The sequence below is a fragment of the Mytilus californianus genome, unplaced genomic scaffold, assembly GCF_021869535.1.
Source record: "Mytilus californianus isolate M0D057914Y unplaced genomic scaffold, xbMytCali1.0.p SCAF_14, whole genome shotgun sequence".
Taxonomy (NCBI): Eukaryota; Metazoa; Mollusca; class Bivalvia; order Mytilida; family Mytilidae; genus Mytilus; species Mytilus californianus.
The window spans coordinates 5,027,517-5,041,139 of NW_026262626.1; the positions used below are offsets into that span (position 1 = coordinate 5,027,517).

A 13,623-nucleotide genomic window follows, 5' to 3' on the forward strand; every position below is an offset into this window, starting at 1 on the left:
ATAAAAATTAACAAAAAGAAGATTTTCAGATGAAATGTTTGAGTGGTTTGTATGTTAATAAAGAATTCACAAATGTCCGTTGTCATGGACGAAATATTCATCATCTTAACCTTTTAAAGGCATCAATGACCAAACAAATAGCAAATGGAAATGTCGTAATATAGTCTAATGATGCTGGATAAGCCAATCAAATTAATGCATTTTTCGTATCACAATCCGTGCAGTGTGATACGAGTAATATATCTTCATGCACGAAATATGTTATTTCCACGATTTCAAGGCATACACTTTTCGCGCGGGATAAACCTTGCGCATCGAAACAAAATTAATAAAAACAAATATGTATATATAATGAAATGAAATCAACATACATTAGGAAAATATATTTTCATAATGACAATTAAGATTCAGGAACAAGCAACTAAAGCTATTCTTAAATAATCATAATTTCGTCCCTCATTTCAATATTGATGCTTCTTACAAGGTATTCGCGCGCTGGATATATTTTCGGCATTTTACGCATGACAAAAATATAGAAAATAACTCCCTCTAAAAATATATCCACGTTTACAGTATAAAGTCCACTGGCTTATGTTTGTTATCGTTTTTCAACCGCCCATTTTGCTTTGACAGTATTTTGGCCACCTTTTGATGTCATTTTACGATCAATAAAAGGTACTATGGATGGAATTTTATCAAGGAACACAGCCAAAAATACTTCCTTATAAAACTTCTCAATTTTAGACAGGGCATTGTTTAGGCAAACCTTTATTTTCAGAGGGCATTTAACTGTTCAAAACCAGTTAAAACAATAATGAAGCATGCAATTGATGTCTTTTAGAGTCTGAGTCCTTTAATTAAAATTCTGATTACTTTCAATGTTATTGGTTACATTACAATTACTTTGTCAATGTACAATTAAATTAAATTAAAGATTACACAATTTCACAAAGTAACTAATTAAATTAATGATTACATTGGAAAGTAATTCTGATTACATTTGATTACAAAGAATTTCAAAATAATCCATTTGAATGATGTTAATGAATGAAGGTTAAACAAGAATGTGTCCATAGTACACGGATGCCCGACTCGCACTATCATTGTCTATGTTCAGTGGACCGTGAAATTGGGGTAAAAACTCTAATTTTGCATTAGAATTAGAAAGATCATATCATAGGAAACATGTGTACTAAGTTTCAAGTTGATTGGACTTCAACTTCATCAAAAACTACTTTGACCAAAAACTTTAACCTGAAGAGGGACAGACTAGCGGACGAACGAACGGACGTACAGACCGAAAAACACAATGAATCTCTACTATCGTAGGTGGGGCAAAAAATATTAAAAGAACATTTTGTTGGTATCAAACTACATTTATATCCATATTTCGTAATATCTCAACATGCTTAAAGTAAACAAAACTGTTTTAACAAGTTATATATTTATTACATATGAAGAATAAAAATGTTCTTTTAAGACACGTTATATTGACCATAAACACAATTTGAGATTTTTTTTAATTTCAATCAGAACGTATCAGGATTACAAGGTACTTTGAAAGTAATTGATTAGATTAAATAACATGTCATCAGATTTTAGTCTGATTAATGATTACTATGATTACTTGAAAAATTGTAACGTATAACGGCTGATTAATGAGTACATTTACATTACCCCAAGCCTGAACACCACTGATAAGTCTTATGTAGGCGCAACTCTGGAGTCCTGAACATAGAGGTATCTTTGACTCGGCTTGACTTTTTTCCATATACTTTTCTAAACTTAAAACATTCAGCTTCAGTAGTGGTAATCAATATTCAGAAATGATCATTTAATCAATGTCACATTTAATTATGAATATAGCTGAGACAACAACTGTCACCGAAGGTACAACCGTCTCTCAAAATACAAGCACCCCAGCTGAAACTGTCAATGACGCCACAACATCGCCAGTGACTAGCAACAAAGATACAACTGTCTCTGAGTGGACAGGCACTACCACTAAAACAGCAATTGTCACTACCGCAACAACCTCTCAGACGACTAGCAGCGTGGGCACAACTATACCGCAGACAACCAAAACTACCTCTGACACAACATCTGTCACAGCTGCCACAACCTCGTCTGTGACTTATACCGAAGGTACACCCAACACTTCCGCTGAAACAACAACTGTCACTGCCGCCAACAATTCACCGGTGACTAGCAACAAAGGTATAACCGTCTCTCAAACTATCGACACTACCGCTGAAACAACGACTGTCACTACCGCCACAACTTCACCAGTGACTAACAGCGAAGGCACAAATATTACGCAGACAACCGGATCAACTGCTGACACAACATCTGTCACAGCTGCCTCAACCTCGCCTGTGACAAATACAGAAAGTACAACCGTCTCTCAGACACCCGACACTACCGCTAAAACAACAACTGTAACTGCCGCCACCACTTCACCAGTGACAAACACCGAAGGTACAATCGTCTCTCAAACTACCAGCACTGCCGCTGAAAAAACGACTGTCATTGTCGCCACAACTTCGCCAGAGACTATCACCAAAAGTACAACTGTCTCTGAGACAACCGGCCCTACCTCTGAAACAACAAATGTCACTGCCGCCACAACTTCACCAGGGAGTAGCAGCGAAGGCACAACTATCTCTCAAACAACCGGTACTACCGCTGACACAACGACTGTCCCTGTCGCCACCACTTCACCAGTGACTAGCACCGAAGGAACAACCGTCTCTCAAACAACCGGAACTACCGCTGAAACAACAACTGTCACTGCTGCCACCATTTCACCAGTGACCAGAACCGAAGGTACAACCGTTTCGCAAACTACCGACAATACCGCTGTAACAACGACTGTCACTGCCACCACAACTTCACCAGTGACTAGTACTGAAGGTACACTCGTCTCTCAAACTACCGGCATTAACGCTGAAACAACAACTGTCACTGCCGCCACCTCTTCACCAGTAACTAGGACCGAAGGTACAACTGTCTCACAGACTTCTAGAACAACACCTGTTTTACAGACTACTGGCATTTCAGCTCAGACAACGACTGGCACAATCGCAACTACTACATCGCCATTGACCAGCACCGAAGGTTCAACCGTCTCTCAGACTACTAGAACAACAGTGTCAAGCACCGAAGGTAAAACTGTCTCACAGACTACTGGCATTTCAGCTCATACAACAACAGGCACAGTCGAAGCTACCACCTCGCCAGTGACCAGCACCGACGGTTCAACCGTGTCTCAGACTACAGGCACAACAGTATCAGGCACCGAAGGTACAACTGTCTCACAGACTACTGGCACTATAACTGAGACAAATACTGGCACAGTCGCAACTACCACCTCGCCAGTGACGAGCACCAATGGTACAACTGTCTCTCAGACTACTGTCAATACAGCTGAGACAACGACTGGCACAGTCGCAACTACCACCTCGCCAGTGACGAGCACCGAAGTTACAACTGTCTCTCAGACTACTGGCACTACAGCTGAGACAACGACTGACACAGTCGCAACAACCACCTCGCCAGGGACAAGCACCGACGGTACAACTGTCACTGCCGCCACCACTTCACCAGTGACTAGCACCAAAGGTACAACGGTCTTTCAAACTACTGGTACTACCGATGAAACAACGACTGTCACTGTCGCCAAAACGTCACCAGTGACTACCACTGATGGTACAACCATCTCTCAAACAACCAGCTCAACAATTTTGACAACAACTGTCACGGACAACACAACTTCACAAGTGACAAGTACCGAAGGTACAACCGTCTCACAAACTACCGGCACTTCTGCTGAAACAAGGACTGTCACTGCTGCCAGCACTTCACCAGTGACAAGCACCGATGGTACAACCGTCTCTAAAACTACCGACAATACCGCTGTAACAACGACTGTCACTGCCACCACAACTTCACCAGTGACTAGTACTGAAAGTTCACTCGTCTCTCAAAGTACCGACATTAACGCTGAAACAACAACTGTCACTGCCGCCACCTCTTCACCAGTGACTAGGACCGAAGGTACAACTGTCTCACAGACTACTAGAACAACACCTGAGACAACGACTCGCACAATCACAACTCCTACATCGCCATTGACCAGCACCGAAGGTTCAACCGTCTCTCAGACTACTAGAACAACAGTGTCAAGCACCGAAGGTACAACTGTTTCACAGACAACTGGCATTTCAGCTCAGACAACAACAGGCACAGTCGAAGCTACCAACTCGCCAGTGACCAGAACCGACGGTTCAACCGTGTCTCAGACTACAGGCACAACAGTATCAGGCACCGAAGGTACAACTGTCTCACAGACCACTGGCACTATAACTGAGACAACTACTGGCACAGTCGAAACTACCACCTCGCCAGTGACGAGTACCAATGATACAACTGTCCCTCAGACTACTGTCAATACAGCTGAGACAACGACTGGCACAGTCGCAACAACCACCTCGCCAGTGGCAAGCACCGACGGTACAACTGTCACTGCCGCCACCTCTTCACCAGTGACTAGGACCGAAGGTACAACTGTCTCACAGACTAGTAGAAAAACACCTGAGACAACGACTGGCACAATCGCAACTATTACATCGCCATTGACCAGCACCGAAGGTTCAACCGTCTCTCAGACTACTAGAACAACAGTGTCAAGCACCGAAGGTACAACTGTTTTACAGACTACTGGCATTTCAGCTCAGACAACAACAGGCACAGTCGAAGCTACCACCTCGCCAGTGACCAGCACCGACGGTTCAACCGTGTCTCAGACTACAGGCACAACAGTATCGGGCACCGAAGGTACAACTGTCTCACAGACTACTGGCACGATAACTGAGACAACTACTGGCACAGTCGCAACTACCACCTCGCCAGTGACGAGTACCAATGATACAACTGTCCCTCAGACTACTGTCAATACAGCTGAGACAACGACTGGCACAGTCGCAACAACCACCTCGCCAGTGGCAAGCACCGACGGTACAACTGTCACTGCCGCCACCTCTTCACCAGTGACTAGGACCGAAGGTACAACTGTCTCACAGACTAGTAGAAAAACACCTGAGACAAAGACTGGCACAATCGCAACTACTACATCGCCATTGACCAGCACCGAAGGTTCAACCGTCTCTCAGACTACTAGAACAACAGTGTCAAGCACCGAAGGTACAACTGTTTCACAGACTACTGGCATTTCAGCTCAAGCAACAACAGGCACAGTCGAAGCAACCACCTCGCCAGTGACCAGCACCGACGGTTCAACCGTGTCTCAGACTACAGGCACAACAGTATCGGGCACCGAAGGTACAACTGTCTCACAGGCTACTGGCACTATAACTGAGACAACTACTGGCACAGTCGCAACTACCACCTCGCCAGTGAGAAGCACCAATGGTACAACTGTCTCTCAGACTACTGTCAATACAGCTGAGACAACGACTGGCACAGTCGCAACTACCACCTTGCCAGTGACGAGCACCGAAGGTACAACTGTCTCTCAGACTACTGGCACTACAGCTGAGACAACGACTGGCACAGTCGCAACTACCACCTCGCCATTGACCAGCACCGAAGGTTCAACCGTCTCTCAGACTACTAGAACAACAGTGTCAAGCACCGAAGGTACAACTATCTCACAGACTACTGGCATTTCAGCTCAGACAACAACAGGCACAGTCGAAGCTACCACCTCGCCAGTGACCAGCACCGACGGTTCAACCGTGTCTCAGACTACAGGCACAACAGTATCAGGCACCGAAGGTACAACTGTCTCACAGACTCCTGGCACTATAACTGAGACAACTACTGGCACAGTCGCAACTACCACCTCGCCAGTGACGAGCACCAATGGTACAACTGTCTCTCAGACTACTGTCAATACAGCTGAGACAACGACTGGCACAGTCGCAACTACCACCTCGCCAGTGACGAGCACCGAAGGTACAACTGTTTCACAGACTACTAGAACAACACCTGAGACAACGACTGGCACAATCACAACTACTACATCGCCATTGACCAGCACCGAAGATTCAACCGTCTCTCAGACTACTAGAACAACAGTGTCAAGCACCGAAGGTACAACTGTTCCACAGACAACTGGCATTTCAGCTCAGACAACAACAGGCACAGTCGAAGCTACCACCTCGCCAGTGACCAGCACCGACGGTTCAACCGTGTCTCAGACTACAGGCACAACAGTATCAGGCACCGAAGGTACAACTGTCTCTCAGACTACTGTCAATACAGCTGAGACAACGACTGGCACAGTTGCAACAACCACCTCGCCAGTGGCAAGCACCGACGGTACAAGTTTCACTGCCGCCACCTCTTCACCAGTGACTAGGACCGAAGGTACAACTGTCTCACAGACTAGTAGAAAAACACCTGAGACAAAGACTGGCACAATCGCAACTACTACATTGCCATTGACCAGCACCGAAGGTTCAACCGTCTCTCAGACTACTAGAACAACAGTGTCAAGCACCGAAGGTACAACTGTTTCACAGACTACTGGCATTTCAGCTCAAGCAACAACAGGCACAGTCGAAGCTACCACCTCGCCAGTGACCAGCACCGACGGTTCAACCGTGTCTCAGACTGCAGGCACAACAGTATCGGGAACCGAAGGTACAACTGTCTCACAGGCTACTGGCACTATAACTGAGAAAACTACTGGCACAGTCGCAACTACCACCTCGCCAGTAACAAGCACCAACGGTACAACTGTCTTTCAGACTACTGTCAATACAGCTGAGACAACGACTGGCACAGTCGCAACTACCACCTTGCCAGTGACGAGCACCGAAGGTACAACTGTCTCTCAGACTACTGACATTACAGCTGAGACAACGACTGGCACAGTCGCAACTACCATCTCGCCATTGACCAGCACCGAAGGTTCAACCGTCTCTCAGACTACTAGAACAACAGTGTCAAGCACCGAAGGTACAACTGTCTCACAGACTACTGGCATTTCAGCTCAGACAACAACAGGCACAGTCGAAGCTACCACCTCGCCAGTGACCAGCACCGACGGTTCAACCGTGTCTCAGACTACAGGCACAACAGTATCAGGCACCGAAGGTACAACTGTCTCACAGACTACTGGCACTATAACTGAGACAACTACTGGCACAGTCGCAACTACCACCTCGCCAGTGACGAGCACCAATGATACAACTGTCTCTCAGACTACTGTCAATACAGCTGAGACAACGACTGGCACAGTCGCAACAACCACCTCGCCAGTGGCAAGCACCGACGGTACAACTGTCACTGCCGCCACCTCTTCACCAGTGACTAGGACCGAAGGTACAACTGTCTCACAGACTAGTAGAAAAACACCTGAGACAACGACTGGCACAATCGCAACTATTACATCGCCATTGACCAGCACCGAAGGTTCAACCGTCTCTCAGACTACTACAACAACAGTGTCAAGCACCGAAGGTACAACTGTTTTACAGACTACTGGCATTTCAGCTCAGACAACAACAGGCACAGTCGAAGCTACCACCTCGCCAGTGACCAGCACCGACGGTTCAACCGTGTCTCAGACTACAGGCACAACAGTATCGGGCACCGAAGGTACAACTGTCTCACAGACTACTGGCACTATAACTGAGACAACTACTGGCACAGTCGCAACTACCACCTCGCCAGTGACAAGCACCAATGGTACAACTGTCTCTCAGACTACTGTCAATACAGCTGAGACAACGACTGGCACAGTCGCAACTACCACCTTGCCAGTGACGAGCACCGAAGGTACAACTGTCTCTCAGACTACTGGCACTACAGCTGAGACAACGACTGGCACAGTCGCAACTACCACCTCGCCATTGACCAGCACCGAAGGTTCAACCGTCTCTCAGACTACTAGAACAACAGTGTCAAGCACCAAAGGTACAACTGTCTCACAGACTACTGGCATTTCAGCTCAGACAACAACAGGCACAGTCGAAGCTACCACCTCGCCAGTGACCAGCACCGACGGTTCAACCGTGTCTCAGACTACAGGCACAACAGTATCGGGCACCGAAGGTACAACTGTCTCACAGACTACTGGCACTATAACTGAGACAACTACTGGCACAGTCGCAACTACCACCTCGCCAGTGACGAGCACCAATGATACAACTGTCTCTCAGACTACTGTCAATACAGCTGAGACAACGACTGGCACAATCGCAACTACTACATCGCCATTGACCAGCACCGAAGGTACAACTGTTTCACAGACTACTGACATTTCAGCTCAAGCAACAACAGGCACAGTCGAAGCTACCACCTCGCCAGTGACCAGCACCGACGGTTCAACCGTGTCTCAGACTACAGGCACAACAGTATCGGGCACCGAAGGTACAACTGTCTCACAGACTACTGGCACTATAACTGAGACAACTACTGGCACAGTCGCAACTACCACCTCGCCAGTGACGAGCACCAATGATACAACTGTCTCTCAGACTACTGTCAATACAGCTGAGACAACGACTGGCACAGTCGCAACAACCACCTCGCCAGTGGCAAGCACCGACGGTACAACTGTCACTGCCGCCACCTCTTCACCAGTGACTAGGACCGAAGGTACAACCGTCTCTCAGACTACTAGAACAACAGTGTCAAGCACCGAAGGTACAACTGTTTTACAGACTACTGGCATTTCAGCTCAGACAACGACTGGCACAATCGCAACTATTACATCGCCATTGACCAGCACCGAAGGTTCAACCGTCTCTCAGACTACTAGAACAACAGTGTCAAGCACCGAAGGTACAACTGTTTTACAGACTACTGGCATTTCAGCTCAGACAACAACAGGCACAGTCGAAGCTACCACCTCGCCAGTGACCAGCACCGACGGTTCAACCGTGTCTCAGACTACAGGCACAACAGTATCGGGCACCGAAGGTACAACTGTCTCACAGACTACTAGCACTATAACTGAGACAACTACTGGCACAGTCGCAACTACCACCTCGCCAGTGACAAGCAAAAATGGTACAACTGTCTCTCAGACAACTGTCAATACAGTTGAGATAACGACTGGCACAGTCGCAACTACCACCTTGCCAGTGACGAGCACCGAAGGTACAACTGTCTCTCAGACTACTGGCACTACAGCTGAGACAACGACTGGCACAATCGCAACTACTACATCGCCATTGACCAGCACCGAAGGTTCAACCGTCTCTCAGACTACTAGAACAACAGTGTCAAGCACCGAAGGTACAACTGTTTCACAGACTACTGACATTTCAGCTCAAGCAACAACAGGCACAGTCGAAGCTACCACCTCGCCAGTGACCAGCACCGACGGTTCAACCGTGTCTCAGACTACAGGCACAACAGTATCGGGCACCGAAGGAACAACTGTCTCACAGACTACTGGCACTATAACTGAGACAACTCCTGGCACAGTCGCAACTACCACCTCGCCAGTGACAAGCACCAATGGTACAACTGTCTCTCAGACTACTGTCAATACAGCTGAGACAACGACTGGCACAGTCGCAACTACCACCTCGCCAGTGACGAGCACCGAAGGTACAACTGTCTCACAGACTACTAGAACAACACCTGAGACAACGACTGGCACAATCACAACTACTACATCGCCATTGACCAGCACCGAAGGTTCAACCGTCTCTCAGACTACTAGAACAACAGTGTCAAGCACCGAAGTTACAACTGTTTCACAGACTACTGGCATTTCAGCTCAGACAACAACAGGCACAGTCGAAGCTACCACCTCGCCAGTGACCAGCACCGACGGTTCAACCGTGTCTCAGAATACAGGCACAACAGTATCAGGCACCGAAGGTACAACTGTCTCACAGACTACTGGCACTTTAACTCAGACAACTACTGGCACAGTCGCAACTACCACCTCGCCAGTGACGAGCACTAATGATACAACTGTCTCTCAGACTACTGGCAATACAGCTGAGGCAACGACTGGAACAGTCGCAACAACCACCTCGCCAGTGGCAAGCACCGACGGTACAACTGTCACTGCCGCCACCTCTTCACCAGTGACTAGGACCGAAGGTACAACTGTCTCACAGACTAGTAGAAAAACACCTGAGACAACGACTGGCACAATCGCAACTACTACATCGCCATTGACCAGCACCGAAGGTACAACTGTTTCACAGACTACTGACATTTCAGCTCAAGCAACAACAGGCACAGTCGAAGCTACCACCTCGCCAGTGACCAGCACCGACGGTTCAACCGTGTCTCAGACTACAGGCACAACAGTATCGGGCACCGAAGGTACAACTGTCTCACAGACTACTGGCACTATAACTGAGACAACTACTGGCATAGTCGCAACTACCACCTCGCCAGTGACAAGCACCAATGGTACAACTGTCTCTAAGACAACTGTCAATACAGCTGAGATAACGACTGGCACAGTCGCAACTACCACCTTGCCAGTGACGAGCACCGAAGGTACAACTGTCTCTCAGACTACTGGCACTACAGCTGAGACAACGACTGGCACAATCGCAACTACTACATCGCCATTGACCAGCACCGAAGGTTCAACCGTCTCTCAGACTACTAGAACAACAGTGTCAAGCACCGAAGGTACAACTGTTTCACAGACTACTGACATTTCAGCTCAAGCAACAACAGGCACAGTCGAAGCTACCACCTCGCCTGTGACCAGCACCGACGGTTCAACCGTGTCTCAGACTACTGGCACAACAGTATCGGGAACCGAAGGTACAACTGTCTCACAGACTACTGGCACTATAACTGAGACAACTACTGGCACAGTCGCAACTACCACCTCGCCAGTGACGAGCACCAATGATACAACTGTCTCTCAGACTACTGTCAATACAGCTGAGACAACGACTGGCACAGTCGCAACAACCACCTCGCCAGTGGCAAGCACCGACGGTACAACTGTCACTGCCGCCACCTCTTCACCAGTGACTAGGACCGAAGGTACAACTGTCTCACAGACTAGTAGAAAAACACCTGAGAGAACGACTGGCACAATCGCAACTATTACATCGCCATTGACCAGCACCGAAGGTTCAACCGTCTCTCAGACTACTAGAACAACAGTGTCAAGCACCGAAGGTACAACTGTTTTACAGACTACTGGCATTTCAGCTCAGACAACAACAGTCACAGTCGAAGCTACCACCTCGCCAGTGACCAGCACCGACGGTTCAACCGTGTCTCAGACTACAGTCACAACAGTATCGGGCACCGAAGGTACAACTGTCTCACAGACTACTGGCACTATAACTGAGACAACTACTGGCACAGTCGCAACTACCACCTCGCCAGTGACAAGCACCAATGGTACAACTGTCTCTCAGACTACTGTCAATACAGCTGAGACAACGACTGGCACAGTCGCAACTACCACCTTGCCAGTGGCAAGCACCGACGGTACAACTGTCACTGCCGCCACCTCTTCACCAGTGACTAGGACCGAAGGTACAACTGTCTCACAGACTAGTAGAAAAACACCTGAGACAACGACTGGCACAATCGCAACTATTACATCGCCATTGACCAGCACCGAAGGTTCAACCGTCTCTCAGACTACTAGAACAACAGTGTCAAGCACCGAAGGTACAACTGTTTTACAGACGACTGGCATTTCAGCTCAGACAACAACAGGCACAGTCGAAGCTACCACCTCGCCAGTGACCAGCACCGACGGTTCAACCGTGTCTCAGACTACAGGCACAACAGTATCGGGCACCGAAGGTACAACTGTCTCACAGACTACTAGCACTATAACTGAGACAACTACTGGCACAGTCGCAACTACCACCTCGCCAGTGACAAGCACCAATGGTACAACTGTCTCTCAGACAACTGTCAATACAGTTGAGATAACGACTGGCACAGTCGCAACTACCACCTTGCCAGTGACGAGCACCGAAGGTACAACTGTCTCTCAGACTACTGGCACTACAGCTGAGACAACGACTGGCACAATCGCAACTACTACATCGCCATTGACCAGCACCGAAGGTTCAACCGTCTCTCAGACTACTAGAACAACAGTGTCAAGCACCGAAGGTACAACTGTTTCACAGACTACTGACATTTCAGCTCAAGCAACAACAGGCACAGTCGAAGCTACCACCTCGCCAGTGACCAGCACCGACGGTTCAACCGTGTCTCAGACTACAGGCACAACAGTATCGGGAACCGAAGGTACAACTGTCTCACAGACTACTGGCACTATAACTGAGACAACTACTGGCACAGTCGCAACTACCACCTCGCCAGTGACGAGCACCAATGATACAACTGTCTCTCAGACTACTGTCAAAAGAGCTGAGACAACGACTGGCACAGTCGCAACAACCACCTCGCCAGTGGCAAGCACCGACGGTACAACTGTCACTGCCGCCACCTCTTCACCAGTGACTAGGACTGAAGGTACAACTGTCTCACAGACTAGTAGAAAAACACCTGAGACAACGACTGGCACAATCGCAACTATTACATCGCCATTGACCAGCACCGAAGGTTCAACCGTCTCTCAGACTACTAGAACAACAGTGTCAAGCACCGAAGGTACAACTGTTTTACAGACTACTGGCATTTCAGCTCAGACAACAACAGGCACAGTCGAAGCTACCACCTCGCCAGTGACCAGCACCGACGGTTCAACCGTGTCTCAGACTACAGGCACAACAGTATCGGGCACCGAAGGTACAACTGTCTCACAGACTACTGGCACTATAACTGAGACAACTACTGGCACAGTCGCAACTACCACCTCGCCAGTGACAAGCACCAATGGTACAACTGTCTCTCAGACTACTGTCAATACAGCTGAGACAACGACTGGCACAGTCGCAACTACCACCTTGCCAGTGACGAGCACCGAAGGTACAACTGTCTCTCAGACTACTGGCACTACAGCTGAGACAACGACAGGCACAGTCGCAACTACCACCTCGCCATTGACCAGCACCGAAGGTTCAACCGTCTCTCAGACTACTAGAACAACAGTGTCAAGCACCGAAGGTACAACTGTCTCACAGACTACTGGCATTTCATCTCAGACAACAACAGGCACAGTCGAAGCTACCACCTCGCCAGTGACCAGCACCGACGGTTCAACCGTGTCTCAGACTACAGACACAACAGTATCGGGCACCGAAGGTACAACTGTTTCACATTCTACTGGCACTATAACTGAGACAACTACTGGCACAGTTGCAACTACCACCTCGCCAGTGACGAGCACCAATGATACAACTGTCTCTCAGACTACTGTCAATACAGCTGAGACAACGACTGGCACAGTCGCAACAACCACCTCGCCAGTGGCAAGCACCGACGGTACAACTGTCACTGCCGGCACCTCTTCACCAGTGACTAGGACCGAAGGTACAACTGTCTCACAGACTAGTAGAAAAACACCTGAGACAACGACTGGCACAATCGCAACTATTACATCGCCATTGACCAGCACCGAAGGTTCAACCGTCTCTCAGACTACTAGAACAACAGTGTCAAGCACCGAAGGTACAACTGTTTTACAGACTACTGGCATTTCAGCTCAGACAACAACAGGCACAGTCG

General features: G+C 48.1%; 1 protein-coding gene across 1 annotated transcript in view; it reads left to right on the top strand.

Annotated features, from left to right (window-relative positions):
• Positions 1 to 1,856: 1,856 nt before the first annotated feature.
• The window catches only part of LOC127724874 (mucin-16-like), a gene marked incomplete at its 3' end in the record, with an annotated part of 75,791 nt that continues 64,024 nt past the window's right edge, over positions 1,857 to 13,623 (top strand). Inside the window, exons 1-12 of the mRNA XM_052231879.1 lie at positions 1,857 to 3,960; positions 4,228 to 4,496; positions 4,716 to 5,154; positions 5,236 to 5,886; positions 5,977 to 6,252; positions 6,562 to 6,846; positions 7,018 to 7,350; positions 8,296 to 8,732; positions 8,832 to 9,116; positions 9,288 to 10,500; positions 10,672 to 11,964; positions 12,136 to 13,014. Coding sequence (XP_052087839.1) covers positions 1,857 to 3,960; positions 4,228 to 4,496; positions 4,716 to 5,154; positions 5,236 to 5,886; positions 5,977 to 6,252; positions 6,562 to 6,846; positions 7,018 to 7,350; positions 8,296 to 8,732; positions 8,832 to 9,116; positions 9,288 to 10,500; positions 10,672 to 11,964; positions 12,136 to 13,014 — 8,464 coding nt within the window. The remainder of the gene's footprint in view (positions 3,961 to 4,227; positions 4,497 to 4,715; positions 5,155 to 5,235; positions 5,887 to 5,976; positions 6,253 to 6,561; positions 6,847 to 7,017; positions 7,351 to 8,295; positions 8,733 to 8,831; positions 9,117 to 9,287; positions 10,501 to 10,671; positions 11,965 to 12,135; positions 13,015 to 13,623) is intronic.